Consider the following 20,808-nt stretch of genomic DNA (forward strand, 5'->3'; position numbering starts at 1 on the left):
TTAACTAGTTTTTCTGAGGGGAACGTTAGTTAAAATAGCCAAATCTGCTAATGTTTTTACTGTTAGTAAAATCTATTAAAATAAAATTTAAATGTAATATTAGGTAGCCTATTATTAGACGAAAACGTACATTGTAACTTTAGAAAAATTTACGTTTGTTGAATTGCCTACTAACTTAACTACATTTACGACGAGAATGGAATGAAAGCTAAATTTAACTGTTTAAAAAAAACTAATAAAATAGTCAGAAGCTATTTAATTAAATTGAAAACTGAAAATATTAAGTGAATCCAAAATATTTTAAGTAATATAATAAATAAATAACACCAAAAGTTGTTATCGCAAAATGTTTTAGTAATTATAGAAGGTACATAATAGTGTAAAAACCATGCAATTCATGACTATGGCCGAGAGAGGCCAGTATAGTCTAGTTTAACAATTGTAGTTTCATGAGTCTTAAAAAATGTTGTTCATGTAATGGCAATCACAAACCCTGCACATCTTATTACTTTAAAGCCATCAAAGACATATTTAATATGCTAACCTAACCTTGATTCCCGTAGGCTTGATGCCCTTTAGATGGTCCCTTAAGTAGCCTACTTATAATTGCGTCCATTCATTTTGTGGGAGGCTTTCTGTGAAGCAGTTTAGACGTGAGTAATGCTTCCACAGGGAATATTCCACTTATGCTGGAAGGACAAACACACTGTCGCTGTATGTGTTGTGAAATGTCATCAATGGCCTCGTTTAACATTGGAAAATGGAACAATTGCAATAATGTTTTTTGCGTATATGTAACTAATTAAAAAAATACAAATACACAACAGTGGATTTCCCACGTGAAATAGATGCAGTGGTGAGCAAACATTACACTTCTGTTATAGAATTGGCTTTTTTAGTTTTTCCAAGAAGTATCTAGGATCACACCCTGCTAAAAACAGCCACTGTGACCCTGAGTAAGTGTGAGTGTCATTTTAAACTGTGAGTATGATTCATGGCCCACAAACATGGCAAAGACTGACACAAGACAATGTTCTTCTCACTCAGAGAGTTTATATATTTGCACATTTCCTGTGAATACCAGTCTGTTGAGCTTGAGAGAATCACTGCCAAATGTGTCCTATCAAGTACCTCTAGAAAAAAAAGTACCATTAGGGGAAAATCAGCTTGAGGCAGTACCCTCATATAATTTGTCAATCTTTGTACCCTATTTACATAAAAAGGTCCACAGCTTCACAAAAAGGATACATATTACTACTTTAAGGTACTAATACACCCCTTTTAGGGGTGTTTTGCACCTCTTAAGGTATATTTTCTCTGACTGTATTTCAACTTCGGAGGTCCTTCCTGGGGAAAAGATAACTTGTACACAAACTGGAAGATATATTTGAGAAGAAAATTATACAAATCATGCCTGTTCTTTTTTCTTTTACTTTATTTTATTTGCTTTGCTTTGTAGCTTTTTTCTTCACAAGATGGTATCTGATGGACTGAAGTGGTGTGGATTACTTATGGATTATTGTGATGTTTTTATCAGCTGTTTGGACTCTCATTCTGACGGCACCCATTCACTGCAGAGCATCCATTGATGAGCAAGTGTCGTGAAAGCTACATTTCTCCAAATCTGATCCCATGAAGAAAAGCGTATTTACATCTTTGATGACCTGAGGGTGAGTATATTTTCATCAAATTTGAAATGTTTGGGTGAACTATTACTTTAATACTATTTATACTAATACTATTTCAGACACAAATATCACTGATGTCAGGTACTGATGTTTTTGTGATAGAGTCTGGCTTACTGTTTCAGTGTTGTTTGACCTGTGCACAAGTCCTTCCATTTTTCCGTAGGCAACATTTTGTGCACTGTATGGGGCATTTCCAGCAGATTTAGTCTTTTTTTGCATATTAACAACTCTTGGATGTATTCTTGATTAGTTTTTTCCCATGGAGCACTTTGTGCTATACAAGTAAAGTTACTATTTTCATCTTCAAAAAGCAGTAGGGAATATACAGCAGGCTTTGAAACTATTAAAAACATACAGATTAAATATTTAAAGGCTAAAACTTCAGCTACTGAGTTTTAATCAACCACACCATGGCCTCATATAGCTTTTGTGTTTATTAGTATTCAAATCTACAAGGCAAAAATGCCATCCTTTCTGGTGTGGAATATGAATATCACAGATGATTAATACATGAAGTTCTACTTTATTAATCTTTATTAGATGTATTAATTTATCTCTTTGAAAGTTAATTTTGAGGCAGGACATGACAGGTAACTAGAGTTAATAATGTAATGTAAAGACATTAAATGTTGTATTACATGTTTTCTGAAACTTATATTTTAAATATGCAATATGTAAATGCGTTTTATATATATATATATATATATATATATATATATATATATATATATATATATATAAATAAAGTTTATTGTTTTATAAGTTAGTTTAGTAAAGATTTTGGTCTCAGTGCATGAAATGATTTTAAGAAAATGGATTTTAAAGATATTTTTTGTGATTTAAATCTACATATGCAAAAACTTGTGCAATAAAAAAAAAAAAAAAGGATGTTTTCTTTTCACTATTCTGAAAGAAGACAAGCTATGGAAACAAAACAGCTCAAAAACTTAAAATTGACCGTAATCACTAAACAGCCTCTCTTATGTAATTTAATGCATTCATCATTCATGGTTTAAATTCATGCATTTTTCTTCATTCTTGAGTGTGCAACACATTAAAGATGGCAACAACAAATTCCAGTTATTTCATTAATAAAACTTTATTTCTGCTTACAAAACATGCGTTCATCATACATGCCAGGTCATATCTGAAATTCACATTTTCTCTATATAATCTTTACAAATAATTCATTGGAACATGACACAGGGATCTCTCATAGAGACTAAATCACTGACAGTTCTGTACATGAGTACAAGGTCGTCATGGTTAAAGAAGTATGCTAACACTTCAGAGTAGCACCATCAGTGCATGTGTGTGTTTAGTGCGTGAGCTGTTCGTGTGTTTCCTCAAACACTTCATCTCTGTACGAATCACACTTAACACAGGTATTACATACCTATGTTTTAATATGTCTGTGTGAGCATCCCATCTCACACTTGAGTGCATGTGCCTCACAGAGACAAACAGCTGACGTTAAGTCAGTCACCAAAATTAGCATGTTTTCTTTAGCTAACACTGTCCCAAGCTGTGTTTAATGATTTCTTTGCTGCTTGGGGGAATGCGATCAGGGAAAACGACTTGAAATTCGACCAGCAGGTCTCCACGCTGGGCGGGGTTCTTCGCTCGGGGAAGCCCCTCCCCTATAAGCCGCCTCAATGAGCCGGGCTTGATGACATCACTGCATGGGAGGGGCTTCATCTGTCCGTCAAGCGTAGGGACATTAACCGTACACCCACACAGAGCCTGGAAAAAACACAAAGAAAGAAAAGCGTTGAATGTTGTGTCAAAGGATCATCTTTGATTTGTATAGCTATAAAGGTCTGTATCGATCCTCGGCAGCTCTCTTTGTCTTGAGATACAATCTGTTATATCACAAGCTGCAGTGTTTTGGCAGCATAAGAGCTATAATGCTCCTCCGGCATATGTTATGAGGTCTAATCCACTTGTCTATATATGATGCTTTTATATAATGTAAGTATGAGCGCGGGCGGAATATAGGCCAGACAGATTGAACATTACCGTTACGCAACAGCAGGAAAGAGCAGCTAATCGCTCTCATTTCTCAATGATGCTCCAGTCTGCGGGGGACGGGAGGGTAAGCGTGGGAAGAGAAAGATGAAGTGGATGTGGAAAACGAGAGAGGGAGAGAGCGAACGAGGGCGGAAATGAGCTGGAAAGAATGAAGAGTTGTTTGTAAGAGCCGATGCCAAATCTGGTGTCTAAAGAACAGGATGGGCAATTTGATGATCACTTTTGTTATATTTTTGATTAAATAGTGCATAAAATAATGAATTTTAGCTTGCTGTCTTATGAATATTTCTGCAATATATTGTCCAATCAGGCAAAGTCATCAATACCAATAATCTTAAAATGGCCATATATGGACTGAATGTTTACTGATATTTCAGCCAGGCTAAATAATGGACCATGAATTGGCCGTTTTAAGATTGCTGGTATCAAATGATCAATGAACCCTTGGCTACTAAGGAGAAGTGTTGCCCAACAGTGTCACTTCCCAAAATCTGTCCAAAATGATTAACCACTTCTGTTGTTTTTGAGTAAATTTGGTGTAAAATAAGTGCTGATTTGAAATCATAGTTTACTGTCTTATGTATATATCACTATTGTATTTGTCATCCTGCTCTCTAGATATTATTATGGGTCTATTCATAGAAAATAGATGCATGAGGGCGTATAGGCAAAATAAGATCCACTGCTGGAGAGGAGTGAATGACAGAATGTATGTGAGACGATGCTGAGAGCTGAGGAGGTGGTGTGCGAGATGGGAGGAGGAATGTGTGAGAGTGTGTGTGCTGAGGTTGCGGGGGAGAGATGCTAAATTTAGATGCAGCTCTCTGCAGAGGCTTATTGAGTACCGGCAACTGCGAGGGAACATTTCGTACCGCCATGCACACATAAACACATACACATCTCACCTCTCGCAGCGTGATGGTGGTGGTGTACACAATATGCGAGCCGTCTCGTCTGAAATGGGCGTGCTTTTTCTCCTTGATAACGAAGGCCAGGTCGTTAGGGGCGTGGCCAAGCATCTGATGGCCTTCCTTGGGGAAGGTGATCCTGGTGCCCTCCTTCCACCCTTTCTTCACCTCCACGTCGAACACGCTCTCTTCCGGTCTCAACGTGTGTTTGTCCGTCTGCCGGAGGCGTGTAACTTTCACACGCTTTGTCACGCCCATCAAAATGTCCTCCAGCGATACGAGGAGCTCGTGAACTTCGGCCACACCCGATGGCTTGGGCCCGCCCCTGTTTCCATGATGCCGGCTGAGGTGGGGAAGGGGGGTTCGCAGGAAAGGGTTAAACAGGTCGTCGTCGGAGTCGAGTTCGAAGTTGAAGAACATGCGCCAGGAATGGGCGTCGGCTTTTGAGGAGCTGTGGGAGGGGTCACTTTTGTTCCCAGCTGGAACCACACCACCTTTGGTCAAACCTTGAAGATTAAAGATATTTTATTAGTGTGCATGCTTTCGGTTTTGCAAAAGCTAAAAGGGTTAATTCGCTGGTTAAAGTTTGGATAAATAATTGATCATGATTGCAGATATTTTCGCCCAGTTCAGCTCTGGTTGTGAGAACCCATTGAACTCAGTGTGCATTTGAAATTAGCATTTGTGGGATACTTGAAATGGTGATTTATCTTGCATTTTTGACCTGCAGGTGCATGCATATTAAATCTGCTTTTAGTTGCACTTTAATCTCACCTTGTTGATCATAGACGCTGCGTTTCTCTGGGTCTGTCAGAACATCGTGGGCTTGTGCAATCTGTTTAAATTTGTCCTCGGCATCTGCGTCTGGGTTCTTGTCTGGGTGGTAACGGAGTGCCAGACGCTTGTACGCCCTTCTGATCTCCTCCTCGTTAGAGTCACTTGACACACCGAGCACAGAGTAGTAATCGACACACTCTGGTGAGGACGGTGGGGTTGACACCTCAGGTTCTTCATGCACCTCCTACACACATACACAAACAGACAGCAGGAGTTTAGAATATGATCATTTCTAGATCTCCTTGGTTCACCTACATAAGGTGATCCAAAATAAAAAGATGAAGTTTCTTGGTTCAGGCAGGGAAGCAAGCACCATAAAGGGAGTCCCCATAATATTACTATTTTTAGTGACCAATTTTTTACAATAACAATTATATTGTATTTTCACTCAAAATACTTAATAAATAAATAGTTTCTATATTCTCCACTCTGTAAAGTTTGTGAGTGGGGTTTGTGTGTATATATATATATATATATATATATATATATATATATATATATACTGTACACTCAAAGTAATGTATAAAAAAGTAATGTATTAAAATCTACACATCTATATATAAGTCTATATTCTGCACTATATAACAAACTCAAAACCTTTGTGTTTATTAAATAGTGAAGCATATAGAGGTATATATAAAAATCATATTTTCTCTAATATATAAATCAATATGCATTGTATTTAGTGGGTAATAAAGAGTTGTAAACACCTTTATATTCTCCATTATATAACAGACCTCAAGTATTTGGGAAAATGTAAAAAGACATATATAACAATTTAGGAATCTATATATACCTCTTTACCTCACATTGGGGAATATAGAGGTATGTATGGATTTAATATATACCTATATATTGTCCAATTTGAATAAACACTCAAAGTATTTGAGTGAATATTATGTCGTGGAGAATATAGATGCATATATATTTTTGCATTAAATTTAAATGTGCAAGCATCTCACCTCTGAAGTCCATCCCTCCTCTCCGTGGATCACTCGCACTTTGCACTTGACATTCTTGTGTTTGACGCCGAACTGAGTCCAGATGAGAACCATGATGCTGCTGCTGCTGCCTGTGAGTGTGAGCCGAGCGCTTGAGCTGCTTGAGCTGCTGTCTGGTGCATCTCTCTCTGCTCTGCTCGAGCTTTTATACCCGCGCTCTACACACGGCGCCCACGCTGCGTGACCGAGCTTCCCCGAGCACGCCTATTCTCCGCGTACACGAGAGGGAATACCGCGTGCCCACCAATCCACGCTCGATGCCGCTGCGGAATAAGATGAGCATCACGCGGATGTGGCAGCCCACCTCTCCATGTGGAGGAACGTTTCCGGAATTCACAATGAGTCTCACTCATCCCTCCCTCCCTCCATCCATCCTAAATTGGTCTCCCGTTACAGACTGTTCTTTTGGCTTATCGGCCAGATTTTTGGATTGTAAGTTGTCAATGACAGTGACGATGGATTTTCGCAAAGAATGGTAGTAAATGAGCGCGAAAAAAAATCATGCATATAAAGGGCGAGAATGATAGCAGATGAACACAGGGACATATCCACACACACACATTACACTAGCATTGATAGAAATACTAAGAAACTCAAACAAAAATTGCCATTTGGGATAAAGCGCGTTCAACTGATTAAATAAAATCACTGCGTGACTTCGAGCTTTTTCGTCTATAACCTCAAATTAGCAGTTTCAAAATTATAATATCTAAATTGATTATTATTTGGAAAGTTATAAATGATGAATGGTGAATGGGTTGCCCTTAAATTTCTAAGACTAATACTACAACATCTGAAGTGGATCAAAAAAGTTAATCAAAGTCCTAAGACAAGAACGCAATTTGGTTTTAAGTATTAGGACAACCTTGATGAAAGGTTTTGACCTTTCAAATGTTGACTAATGTATATTGTCCATTGACCCCTGGTTGAAAATCTTGGCACATGTGGGAAGATCTATGCTTGAATGTGTTTTATTATTAAATGTCAAATCATGTTCGATGCTCTGGGCAAGCAATAAAGTCTTATTAGAATTTAGCTACACACACACACGCACTTTAGGCTAATGTCCCTTTGTGTCAAAGTGTAATTAAAACAGATGAAAAATGCAGCCAGCACTGCTTCACCCACACATGCAATTACAGGCAATTAACGTGTCAAGTCTGGTGGCTTGTGTACCAATAGTTCTTTATGCTCGTCAGGGTGATAGTTCAATGTTCCCATTTCCACGGGAATAACAAGTCTTTGCGCATTCACAGACATGTCCTAGACGTTAAGTGACCGCTAGTACATTAAAGCGAAGCCTTGGGAATGTCGCATTACGTAACGTACGTACATGCAAGTGAATTGGCGCGCATTCCTCAGTACATAAATGGCCATATTTCCTCAGACGTTCCGCTTACAGCCAATCACAGACGAAAGATGCTTCTGGATTCCCGCTGGTACCGGAAAATTGGACAAATTTGGTGTATATGTCCCTGTCAGAAACGTCAGAGAATCTCTAAGCCAGATTTCGTCCATTTTTACTAAAGAGAGGGAGCGAGGAACGAGTCGAGTGGTGTGAAAGACACATCGAAATCTGTCATTATCGACCGGCCGGACATTTCCGTTGTGTCTGGAGAGATGAACGTGAGATCAGGTGTCTCGCCGTTAAAATGTTTATGAGGAAACCGAGGGAACATTGTGCTAGCGCAGTGTCGAGGGCATTGTGGGAACATTGTGCTACTGCAGAGTGAAGCTCAGCAGGGGCTCGTAAGAAGTCGTGATCTCGTGCTTTTAATAATAACTCTCGGCTCGTGACCAACGGATGCCCAACTGTGCCGCGTAATTTTCGCGCCCTCATTGTGCCGAGGTCTGTTATTCGCGCTCATTGTGAGTGACCGTTATTAGCGTCGACTAAAGGGCTCCTAAATTAGTTCCTGTTTAAATTAGAAACCATCTATCATACAAGGTCAGAGCGAATGAAAGATGCCCAGTGAGTTAAACGTTTTCATTGTTTTAGCCGATAAAGCGGTCTTCAGCGACCCTCCGAATAAATAATAATAATTAAATAGCTTAACAAAAAGTACGTTACAAATTTCTATAGAAAATGTGTCCGTTTGTGACATGTTGCTAGGCAGTTGTTCGGTTGTCTATTGTCTCAAATCCCTGTCCTCACAGTTTTCATCATGTTTTGGTCTAATCTATGGTATTTTACATGTTTTATCATACTGTAGGTGAAAATGATAGCTACACCTGATATTAACGAAATAGCACATATCACTTTTCAAATAGACACAAAAATTTGAAGTATCATTTATGTTTGCGGGAAAAAAACGAAACATAACCCTAGTATGAACACTTGTAAAACCAAGTTAAAAATACAAAATCCATTTTATTTAAATATGGTAACTTACCATATTTCTGGACACACAGCTATGATAATACCTTTGCCTTAGAGTGACAGGTATTGCCTATACAATGGTAAATGTATATGTTAATAGCTTACAGTCAGCTTATGATACTACTACATTACCTTTTTACTAGTAAAACAGTAAAATAAATCATATTGGTTATGAAAAATATTTACCATCCTACACTGTTTCTAACCTTTCCCCCATTTTATCATATGTTTATGTGTTGTAGGATAAACTATGTGTTGCAGGGGAGTGATATTCACAGGTTTGGCTCTTCCTACACCACCTTCTCCTTCTGTGCTCACTCTTTCTCTCTCAGTAAAGGTTATGGGGGGTGATTCATAATGAGTAAAGTGGCATTTGACAGCACTTCTCGCTTCATCTCTCAAGTCAGACTCATTCGGTTGTGTAACTATTTTCATAATCGAATGCTTTGTAAAAGAATTCGACTAAGATTTGTGGTTGTCTCAAAAACATTAATATTCAGATGGTAAAACAAAGACATAAGGTAGGGTGGAGAAGGAAGAACACAAGCTAAAGAGAAAGGACTGTTCTAATAATAGCTCACAGCAATAGTCAGAGAATGTTATGGACATACTGCCATCTGCTGAGCATGTTGTGCAAATTTCCTTAACTGTCATGATGCATCTAAAAGCTTTCCCCTCTTTTAAACACTCTAATAAAACAGCTTCCACATACAGGAGGAATGTGAACAGAGGAAAGAACTGCTGAGGTTAGCATGAGCTAAGAGCAAAAACAGCAGGAGAGACTCTTTACTCTTGCTATTTTAACTAACCCTGGCAGTAATGCTGCAGAGCAAACAGCCTTTAATGTGAACAAACTAACTTAGATGCCCATCCAACATGAGCCCTGGCCCAAACCCTACTGAACTGCCTGCCAAAACAACATTTTAGGCATCTTAAGCTCATTCATTATGTTCCAAAGAGTAGCTGGCATAATTAAGAAACATTTGAACCAAATTCTAAGGTAGCATCACATGTATTTCAGATTTACAGTACCATAATATAAGAAATGCATTACTATTCTAATCAAATACGGCTAAACTAATGGGAAGTTTAGATATGTAAACTTTAAATACACCACCAACAATATGTAATTTATTTGTCTCTGGTGAATCAAGTCTCCCAATTTCAGGTATCATTTCTTTTGGTATGCACATGTCTTGAAATATATATTTTTATTAGTGTGAAACAGAAATGATAGACCAGGTTTAGGTTTTGTAATCTTTTATCATAATACTGTATGTGTCATTCTTTCTTGTAAATGTTCTCTTTACAATGACTTGATGCAAATCTACCTGCATTTTAGGCAGGTAGCTAATAACTGTAACTTCTAACTGACTGTAAACAGGAAATACTGTCCATCTATTATCTATATGTTATATGATGTAACTAAATTGCTGAAGTTTTTTTGACCAGAGTAAACGAAGAACAAAAAAAAGTCAATTTAAAAAAAATGGCATACACATTGTGTATACACGTATCCCAATTCTACACACACATTGTGTACAAATGTGTTTCACACGTTCAGAGACACACATAAGACTGTGTGAAATGGTGTGCTGGTACAAACATAGCATTATAGGAATTATTTACAGGGGATCCATGTCATTTTTTGTACTGAACTCCTGGAAGTCCTCTGGAATGGTGTCTGGAAAAGAGATTTAAGTATATGAAACAGAAATATTTTGTAACATTATAAATGTCTTTGTTTGTGTTCTCACCATTGCAGCGATACTTCAAGTTTGACCAGATGATGTTCTCTTGAGAGAAGCAGAACACTCCCAGTCTTCCTCCTCTCATTGTGGTATCAATTGTCACTCCAGAATCTGCCACCAGCTCTGATCCCTCATAGAAACGAACCCTAAATACAAACACAGACGTCTGTACTGAATCATTTTTATTTCTAACATAATCTTCTTCTCAAGTAACAGCTTCCTTGGCTTCAAGTCACCTGAATTTTGATTGGCTCACCTGATGTATCCGACTTGTGGGCGGTGCTGCAGATACCAACGGTATGATACCCGATCTTTCCAGCCAACATTTCTTGGATCCTTCCACAGGAGACGCACCTGATCATTAGTGTCCCCTGTGTGCCAGAGAGAGTTTCTCAAATGCTCTCCTGGACCAGTGTTGGACTTCACTGCCTAAGAGCGAGAGACAAATACAGATTCATTTTATATCCCTGCAAGACTTTTTCACAAGCTTTTCACAAAATTCAGCTTATCAACCTTCAGCTGAATGCCAGGTTCAGCTACAGCTCTGAAAGGTGTGGCCTGCCAGTATGTCTGCTCCGTTTGTTTCCACATCACCACATAGAAACTGGAAGAATCTTGGTAGCCAAAGATGAAGCCGGCATAGTCGTCATCAGTGACTGTATTCACATGGAAGGTTCCCTCGAAATCAACACCGCTGAATGCAGTGTAACCTGGTCATCGGAGAGGGAATTGCATCATCCATAGAAATAATTTTACATATCATTAACTGATGGACAAACATGCATCCAACTCACCAACAGCAAGGCCAGGGTCACTATTCATAGTCTGGACAATCTCCATTCCCTTTGAAGCAAGGCAAAGTATTTGTCAGCTTTGCATGCCTCAAACACAGTTTTCTGTATGATATACTAAATTCTATGCATCTCTTCCTGATCTGTCACCTGGTTAAGAACCACCCAGTTGGGGTCAATCTGAGCATCACCCTCTGGGTCCAGTACAACCGTCTGATAGGCTCTGAAGTCTGTCAGTGTGATCTCTGCATTTTCTGGGCAGTTATCGATCCTGTCGATCACCTTGTCTTGGTCAAAGTCTGATTCGCATATGTCTCCCACTCCATCATCTGTGGAGAAATGAACAGGTGAGTGAGGAATGATTGAAAAATTATTCCTATAATGAAAAATACGAGACTTTCTGAGAATAATGGGATATTTCTGTTTCTTACACCAAGGTATCGTGTGGCTTTAGAAGACTTGGAAGAGCGTGCAAAGTCATTTGTCAGCTATTTAAATGGAGTTTGACAATTACTGTTCATTTCAGTTTTCATTCTACTGCTGTTCTACTTTCTGTGTATTGTTCCAGTGAAGAAAAACATATACATAGAATAACATCCAGTGCATACTGTTTCTGTTTCCAGATTAATGGTGTACTCACTGTTGTCATCAATTTGGTCAGGGTTGGGCACCAACCGGCAGTTATCTGGCCCAGGAGGCAGTATGTCGGGAATACCGTCATTATCATCATCATCGTCACATTCATCTCCCAGTCCGTCTTTATCGGTGTCCAGCTGGGAGCTGTTTATTACCAGTGGGCAGTTGTCTTTGCTATCTTGGTGACCATCACCATCGCTGTGGGATGCAAGTAATGATATCAAAGGAGTGCTTGGAAAAATTTGACAGTATTGTCTGATAATTCATCATTTGGTGTAAAACAGAAGAAACAAGGAAGCTGTATCTCTATTGCACAAGTGATGGACCATTTCATACCTATCTTGATTTGTGTCGCAAGAATCTCCGACAAGATCATTGTCTATGTCAGACTTGGAAGAGGAGGAATGAATGTAAATATTTATTATTTATTTATTATAGTAGACAAGTACAGCATTTGAGGAATATAGGGTTGTCTGCCAATCATGTACCTGATTTGGATTTGGGATGTCAGGACAGCTATCACATGCATCTCCCACCCCATCCCCATCACGATCCAGCTGGTCACGATTTTTCACACGCTGGCAGTTATCCAGGAAGTTTTTCAACCCTGACAATCAATAAAAGCAGACACCAAAAATCAGAATGACACAGTACCAGAAAGACAAAACTTTTGTTCAAACACGACATTCAAGGCTTTTGATTTTACCATCTCCATCCATGTCGTCATCACATGCATCTCCGAGGCCATCAGAATCTGTGTCTCTCTGGTCTGGGTTATCCACTCGGATACAGTTGTCACATGCATTGCCATGGCTGTCCTTATCAGTGTTCAGTTGGTTTATATTTGGCGTCAGCCAGCAGTTATCCTAAAATCCATACACATATAGAGGAAAAATTTTAACTTCATAATCAGAGATAGGTTATTATCTCTAGAGATTTTTAAAGAAATTCGTGTGAGATTCTGCATTGCAACCATGACACAAATGGGTGCATTTACCTGCTCATTCGGTATTCCATCTCCATCTGCATCTGGGTCACATGCATCGCCTTTCCCGTCGCCATCTGCGTCCTCTTGTCCCGAGTTTGGGACTGTTACACAGTTATCCTGGTTTTGAGCAAAATAATATGAATCAGCTCTCCTGGAGACAGGCAACTGATGTCACCGGAGCCCTAAGCAAGTTCGATTGCATTGTTGCCATAGTTACCTTTCTGCAGGTTGGGTCTCTGCAGCGCAGCTTCTCATCAGGGTACCCGTCGATGTCAGTGTCTTTACCGCAGAGATAACCATTTCCTGCCCATCCAATGCCACACTGGTACACAAACACACCCTTAGAACTTGCCCTTGAGCATAATGCCTTTTTCATACATATGTGTGTCTCGAAAGGGTACCTGGCATGTGATAGTGCCATCTTTTTCCTCTATGCACTGCGCATTGGGGTCGCAAGGGTTCTGTAGGCGGTTTCCGCAGCTTTTTTCTGGCTTACAACCTCTAATCTGGTCACCTGTGAATCCGTTCTTACATCGGCCACATTGATATGATCCCTACACAAGATAACATACATTTTGAGGCACTATTCTTTTACTTTGCATTTCTGAGTGACACATAATGGCACATCACATCATAGAGACGCATTGTGAACAAGTCGGTTCTCACCACAGAATTCACACAGATGGAGTTAGGGGTGCATCCTCCATTATCTGGTCCTTTACACTCATCAATATCATCACACACCTAAAGAAAATATAAGGATTAGGAGATAAATTACTTTTCGGTCTTTCAATCATTGGCTGCGTTTCAATTTCAGTGGTCATTTTTTGGACTGCCTAAACTTTGCTTTACAACATATGACCTGCACACAGCGGTGCTGGGGATAATGCTGCAGCTTGATGCTTCGCTTTGTTAAATGTCTAATGCATTAAGGAACTCTGACACAAATCAAGCAAAAGGGTCCCCAAGTTATCAGTGATGTACCTGCTTGTGTGTCTGTGCATACGCCACTCCAACACCCTCCAGTGGTTTGCCAGTGAATCCAAGAGGACATGCCTCACAGCGGAAACCTGGAGCCATGTTCACACACCTCACGCCAGGGAAGCAGGGATTAAACTGGCACTGCAATAGAATGACATTTATTCAACCCTGAGCTTGAATTCTGGCTCGTGGTCCTTTCCTCTCCAATGATTTCCATACTGTCCTATCAAATTAAGGAACTACAGGTTTCATCTTGTTTCCTAGTAAATGTTTTATTTCAGAAGATCAGCTTGAAAAAATGCACCAAAACTCACATCGTTACAAAATTTACCAACGGTAAGAAAAAGCATTTGTCTTGATATGACCCCTTGAACAGATATGTACCTCATCAACGTCATCACAGCTGTATCCATCTCCAGTGTATCCATCAGGGCATGGACCGCACTCCACTCCCTCAGCTGTTTCTATACACATGTCATCACGGAAACACACTCCAGGAGTGCACTTTGGTTTCACCACCTCCGTTCCACCCAGCCCTAGAAATAACCAATCATATTTAGTATTTATGGGGTGGTTGGAAGCATTCATGATACGTCTGTAATTGAACACTCCATGATTGCAATCCTGCTTCAAATCTGCTTCAGCTTTGGTGACTTTGAAGTCATGACTGAAGTATTTGTTTGAGATGTTGCCGTGGATATTTGTGGAGACTAAAAAATGTCTTGTTTGGGTTTCTTAGCTGGATATCTGCCTCAACAAACATGCATGTCTTGCTCGTCATAATAATGTCTTACCACAAGCCTGGCATTCAGAGATGGTGTTTCTGAGAAAAGATGTTTCCTTCACCTGTAAACATGCATGCAAACACAAGAAAATATTTGCAAATAAGGGATGGTGGAAATTAAGAACATTATACAAAAGAGTTATTGTCAGGAAGGCTTTACCTGCTGAATAAGCACATCTTTAAGCTCATTAATGACCTTTGTCAGCTCCAGCATCTGATTTGTAAGCTGTTTCGTATTAAGCCCTTTATAAACAACAAAAACGGTGATCTTATCATTTTAGCAGATAAACAAAAAATCTCAAATTTCTCTCTTCCTTTAGAATCTGTTCCTTAAAGGTGCACTCAGTAATTAAGCAGATTTTCTGATTGTCAACGTTTGATGATGCCACTGAAAAAATGCTTTATTTGTTTACAAACCCCTAGCAACCAATCAGAACACCCTAGCAACACCCTGGCAACCATCAATAACTTTCTAGCATTGCAGTGGAAGATTTGCACACGCACCACTCAGGTTTTCTTCAGAAAATGTACAAATTACCTAAAGTCTGTACCGAGTCGCTCTGATGAGTGTGGCAGTCCTGGAGAGATGCAACATTTTCCATTGAATCACCATATGCCAGTTTGAGTTCCTCCAACCCCTCCTGCCAATCAGAACAGAAAGAGCTCAGTGGGAAGTTTATGGTAGTGTATTAGTGCATGCATTGGAAATCTCCAAATATATCTCTCAGCATGTGAGTGTATAGCTGTTAAATATGTTGTTACTTGTGCTTTCCCCTGCATAGTTTTGAGCTCCACTCCCTGTTGATTGTTTAGGCCATTAAACACAGCTGGTAAATCTCTCAGCGTCTCCACCAGCCTGCAGTCCAGGTGGAGCTCCACCCCGGGCACCGGTAACACCCCCTGGTTGTGCGGGAAGCCCCCTGGTTTGTCCACCTCCAGCCCCTTCAGATGGAAGAGCAGCCGATGCTTCTCACCATCAGCCAGTTTCAGGTTACTGAAGGTGACGGTACTCATCCTACCATCTCTGCGCTGGTATCGTAAAGTAGCTACAGAGAGAGAAAGCAATAGATAAAGTGAGTTTCCTATATTTTGTCTGATAGCACTTCTGTTTTTATCCATTACCTGAACATTTCTGTCATTTTTTAATTGTTTTTAGGTCAAAGTGGGTTGCAAATTTTATAGTAAATGACAAAATCAAGCAAAGCCCATATTAAATGTTTAATCATAGCAACTACTCACAACACTCCTGAAACTTTCAACAATAGCAGTGCCCTAGCAACCTCCCACAACACCTCAGAAACCACCTTACATTGCCCAACAACCACTTAGCAACCTCTCACAACTCACCAGCAAGACCCCATTTCAACTAACCAAAACACCCAGCAGCCCCATAGCTTCTAACCCTTACCTCCAAGCAACCACCTTGGCACCATGGCAATCTTTGCCGAAAATATAAAGGTTTCAGAACTCAAAACTTCCTTGTTAGTCTAAAAGCAGTTTATATTAAAGCCAATCTGCCTAAACAACATGTGGAATGTGCCACTTTATGACGTAATAGTGTGGTTACATGCGCCTCCGTAGAAGACCATTAACGCCTGCTTCTACATAGCTGCCTGTTTAGCCACGCCCACTGATTCATGCACAAAGTAGTTGATAGACAAGGGCAACAAAAGCAGGTCTACACAGAAACCAAACGATAAACTGTATTTGATGAACTTTATTTTTAATTAAGTGCCAGACTGCGTCAGCAAGAACTCGTCCTTTGTTAAATTTATTTTACTGCAAATTCGCTTACAAACGAGGCACAATTCGACACAGGATTTTCTGAAAGATGATGCAATGCTGACTATATTATATCCGATGTAGCACAACACAAGAGTGAGTATCTCTTTTTATTACGTGATAACTATTGCTCTGTCTGTTATCACAGATCTTTTGGAATGTACTGAGTATTTATGCGTTTTCAGCCTAATCACAGCAGAGTCCATCTGCGAATGACTATAGGCTCTCAAACGTAAACATATATTAGCCATTCATTTCAAGGGGTGTTTACTTCTGAGTCTACAATCCACCATGCCTATTCAAACAGACATTCTGATGAGGGGGGTTAAAACGGGACAGAAAATAGCCTATTACTTCTAAATTATGACGTAAAAAATCTTGATAACATTGTAAGTGGACTTAAGAAAACAGTAAAAAAAAAAAAAAAAAAAAAGGTGACTCACAATCACTTTTATGGCAAAAGTATGGTATAGTCAAAGTTTACCCACCTTTATTGAGTTTCCCAAGCACAGAAAACTCAAAGTACTTTCTGTTGTCTTGCGGATTGAACAGGCTGAATATGGTGTTTCCGGTTTGAGGCTGGAGACGGAACGTTGTGAGAATAAAGAGTTCTGTTACTCCCTGCTCTGCCAAGCCTCCGTGCAGTAGATCCGGTAGACAGTCCGGTGACGTTAAGAGGTTATACACTGCAGGAAAATGTTAGGTTAGTCAAACACAAAGCATACTGCTCACAAACATGTAGTGGTTTCTCAGGCTAATACATGCTGGGAGTGATGCCCAGGTTGATGTCATTTCTGTTAGACTGTAAATAGTGTTCCTGTTTATTTAGCCAGTTGTATGTGGCCAAATAAATGTTTAGGGATTTGTAGTTCTTTGAAGTTTGCACATGGCAAGAATTAGATTTTTTTTTTTTAAGCAAAACACAGCTTGACTGTAACCAAAAGTCTATTGGCTTTCAAACGCATTCAAATTTTGAATGTTTTGGCATTGCCAATGGGATAATAAATGTGTCTGAATTTTGAAACCCAGACCGTATCTAACGTGCTTGATGACTGATGAGTGGCATACAATTTGTTGAGCAACATTTGTCAAAAATATAAACATTTCTTATGTTCCAGAATTAGCAGAAAAAGCTTGAATTTCAGATTAATATCTTGAGTTTTTAAAACAGAAACTCCTGTAATTGAAGCAACTAGTATAAGTTTGTATAAAGTTTGGTCGATCTGGATCTTATCCATCGAACACTTTCACTGGAATATTTCATGGAAACCAGGTGAACGGAAAGCCATTGGGGTGTCACTGCCGGATGTCATATACGTACAGATGTTGATTGTTATGGCAATGGAAGCGTGCCATTGGCTGAACAGGCGAACATAATGTTGAATAAAAAAAGTTAATGACTCAAGGATGACGTCTTTCCCAATATTTTAACCGAGAGAGATGGTCTGACTCATTTTCATGCCTTAGCAATCAGCACATCAGTACAACTAAGCAATATTCCCACAAAAACCAAGGTTTTTGCTGTGCTCCTTGTTTATATTCACTTTCTTGTGAAGTAAGCATATAGTTTGCTCATTTCAGAGAGCTGTTTGTTGCTCAAAAGCATAATTTCTGTTCACAGATGGTGTGCTGAAATATTTACATGCTGGCCGTGATTGCCAACATGTGTGATCTGACTTTATGTATTATTTGTCATTTTAATGTTCAAACAGTCACATGTCTTGAAGTAAATATTACATTGACATTAAAAAGGGGAATGTTTATGGTCTGGTAGGTGGTAGAACTCGGTGTGTGTTTTCTTTAAGTATTATGTGTCCGCTTTTCAGATTCAATAAAATAATGCAATCTCATCCTTGCTGCAAAAGACATTATGACTCCTATATCCTAGAATGAACTACCGTTCTCACACACTGTCTCTCTCTCTCTCTCTCTCTTTCTGTCTCTCTCTCTCTGTCTTTCACACACACACACACACTTTTACTTTCTCTCTCTCTCTCATACAAACAGGCAATTACCAAAAATCTCAATTGTAGCCTGACGCTTTGTGATAAACATCCACATTGTGGAGATGGATAAATTGAGAAATTAAAAAGGAAATGGTAAGGAAATGTGCGATACAGAGAAAGAGAGAAAATGAAAGTAAAGAGAAAAATAAAAAAATGTGAGAAAACAAAGAAACCAGCCATTACAAAAGAAACCAGACACTTTTAGACTGAGATATACAGGTCAGTCTGAGATTTTAAGAGACAGACATTAAAACGGTGAGAAAAGGTGAAAGAGAGTACATAAAACTAGTGTCAAATAAACTTAAATACAGGCGGTTAAACTTAAAGAAACATTTTAACCTATTAAGGACACTTTGTGTACTCACCGGTTGTTTCTGTGCTTGCTGAGCTGAAAGTCAAGATTAGAGAAACGGCCGCAAGGAGATGCATCATGCCGGTCATCTTTATCACAACCTTCTTCCACCCCACAGAAGGAGTGTGTGAGAGAAAAGTCTTATGAGAGCTGATCTTAAGATTCCTTTATGCTCTGTCTTGAATGTGAGAGTTTTATAGAGAACGTCTGTGTGATTGAGCAGGACTCAGGAGTGAGGGACAGAAGAAAAGAGTGAGGTCTGTGTGCCTTCGGGTTTTAATGATGTGTGTGTGTGTGTTGGGGTTGAGGTAACAGGCTGTATGTCAACTCACAGCAGCTGTGCTGGGCGGAGCTATGAGTTTAACAGACGCCCCCATGCCGAGGGGGGCGGAGCAAAGAGCGGTGCCGTATAATTGGCGGGCCTGGAATTATTGGTACCTTTTATGAGGTTCCATTTGTTCCACATCCTTCACTCCGTCCTCCTTTCCCCTTCATCCGTTCTTGCTTTCTCTGGTTTTCACATACTTTCCTGTCATTTTGACTGGCAGGTGCCGTAAAATATGTCTGCTTTGGGTGGATCTCTGGGGAATTGTTTAAAGATAACTGGATGGAGGGTTGCTAATGTTCCGTGAAGGTCTGATTCTTGCGCAAAGGATTCTGTAATAAAAAATAAATTAAAAAGTCAGATACACATGTGAGGCAGGCGAATGGTAACGGCGGTTTAATGATACAGCAGCAACTGGGACCAATTATCTCATCTTTCAACTCAATGGAAGTTTAATAACATTCAAAGTAGAACTGTACAAAAGACAAATAAATATCTGTGAGACTATAGGTCATTGCACACTGAGTATGAAATTTTCACACATTAAAAATAAATGAATTCACGTTGTGTCAAGCATGTTTACACACTGCCTTAAACACTGAGTTTCTGCATTTATGTATGCGTAAACATGCATTTTGATAAGAAAGGATGACGAATATATAAAAAGGATGAAAAATATAAAACAACACATACAAAAAGCGTGCAAGGACCTTATGTTTTACGTATGTTGTTATGTATATCTATTCAATTCAGTTGGTCATGCATCACTATTGTCATACTCATACTTTTATACACAGGGTCAGTGATCTGAATAAATAAAGTATTAAACTCCACAATTCACACTTCAGCAACCACTTTTATTACCCACAATGCTCAAGAAACATCCTAGCAGTGGCGAAATCCTTTGTTCGCAGTAATGGCTAGACTATGATGACAGAGAGAAGAAATCTACATATCACTAGTCTGGTGGCGGATCTCCAGACTGTTACTCATGTGGTCAGTATCCCTAATAACAGACTTGTCTGATACTGATGTAGCACATAATACTCATATTCACAGCACCAATTGGCCGATCACACTGACCACTGACCAATCACGTGACGTTGTGGTGAGTGACATAATCCCACATCCTAATCAGAGCGGCGAATGCTGCCCTGTGTGTGTATGTGTGTGTTTAGACCTGCATTACAGTCTTTATCCGAAGCTGCTCTGTCATTAAAGCTTTCTGAAGCTTTATGAGTATGTTAAGACCCAGGTGGGCAAAGTTCTGGAATGTTCTGATTCAAGCCGCCTTCCGTTGGCGCGAGCCTGTGTTACAACAGGATCTGGCCTTAAGTCCTTCTCTGAATGTCTGGTTATGTTGGACCAGTCACTAGAACAGCAGGAAACAGACAGACACACTCACTCACACTGTGTCCTTTTGTTTTCGCCGTAGGTTGAGATGGCCTGTTAGTTTGTGGTAAGACGACCCCGCTAATGATCTTAGCATGTGTGTTAGCTCTAGGGTTAGGTTGCACACGTATCCCCGTCAATGTTTGTGTAAGAATAGCCGCAATCATGTGTTTTT

The 20,808-nt window shown here is 39.5% G+C and overlaps 2 protein-coding genes across 2 annotated transcripts; both read right to left on the reverse strand.

Moving 5' to 3' along the window:
- Positions 1–2,765: 2,765 nt before the first annotated feature.
- LOC113038922 (dnaJ homolog subfamily B member 5) lies at positions 2,766–6,739 on the reverse strand. Its single transcript, XM_026196734.1, has 4 exons — positions 6,427–6,739; positions 5,402–5,648; positions 4,625–5,133; positions 2,766–3,431 (listed from the first exon to the last, which is right to left on the reverse strand). Exons 1-4 carry the CDS (start codon positions 6,517–6,519, stop codon positions 3,198–3,200), a joined length of 1,083 nt encoding a protein of 360 aa, XP_026052519.1. The 5' UTR covers positions 6,520–6,739; the 3' UTR covers positions 2,766–3,197.
- A 3,300-nt stretch (positions 6,740–10,039) lies between these two features.
- On the reverse strand, positions 10,040–19,217 carry LOC113038904 (thrombospondin-4-B-like). The gene is made up of 22 exons (XM_026196699.1): positions 18,930–19,217; positions 17,047–17,244; positions 15,539–15,822; positions 15,315–15,417; positions 14,937–15,019; positions 14,787–14,838; positions 14,377–14,528; positions 13,996–14,133; positions 13,678–13,755; positions 13,413–13,565; positions 13,229–13,333; positions 13,021–13,128; positions 12,730–12,889; positions 12,512–12,630; positions 12,360–12,412; positions 12,028–12,221; positions 11,538–11,716; positions 11,391–11,439; positions 11,110–11,306; positions 10,853–11,025; positions 10,603–10,742; positions 10,040–10,529 (listed from the first exon to the last, which is right to left on the reverse strand). The coding sequence occupies exons 1-22, from the start codon at positions 19,003–19,005 to the stop codon at positions 10,471–10,473; spliced, it is 2,853 nt and encodes a 950-aa protein (XP_026052484.1). The 5' UTR covers positions 19,006–19,217; the 3' UTR covers positions 10,040–10,470.
- Between the last annotated feature and the right edge of the window lie 1,591 nt (positions 19,218–20,808).

The sequence above is a fragment of the Carassius auratus genome, chromosome 21, assembly GCF_003368295.1.
Source record: "Carassius auratus strain Wakin chromosome 21, ASM336829v1, whole genome shotgun sequence".
Taxonomy (NCBI): Eukaryota; Metazoa; Chordata; class Actinopteri; order Cypriniformes; family Cyprinidae; genus Carassius; species Carassius auratus.

Bases quoted from the DNA above. Each gene is read 5' to 3' on its own strand.
- LOC113038922 (XM_026196734.1), bottom strand. From the start codon at position 6,519: ATGGTTCTCATCTGGACTCAGTTCGGCGTCAAACACAAGAATGTCAAG. The intron at 5,134-5,401 runs GTGAGATTAAAG...TTAATCTTCAAG, and splicing joins CAGCGTCTATGATCAACAAG to GTTTGACCAAAGGTGGTGTG. The intron at 3,432-4,624 runs GTGAGATGTGTA...TGTTTTTTCCAG, and splicing joins CCACCATCACGCTGCGAGAG to GCTCTGTGTGGGTGTACGGT.
- LOC113038904 (XM_026196699.1), bottom strand. From the start codon at position 19,005: ATGACCGGCATGATGCATCTCCTTGCGGCCGTTTCTCTAATCTTGACT. The intron at 13,756-13,995 runs GTACATCACTGA...TATTTTCTTTAG, and splicing joins ATGCACAGACACACAAGCAG to GTGTGTGATGATATTGATGA. The intron at 13,334-13,412 runs GTACCCTTTCGA...TTTGTGTACCAG, and splicing joins ATGGCACTATCACATGCCAG to TGTGGCATTGGATGGGCAGG.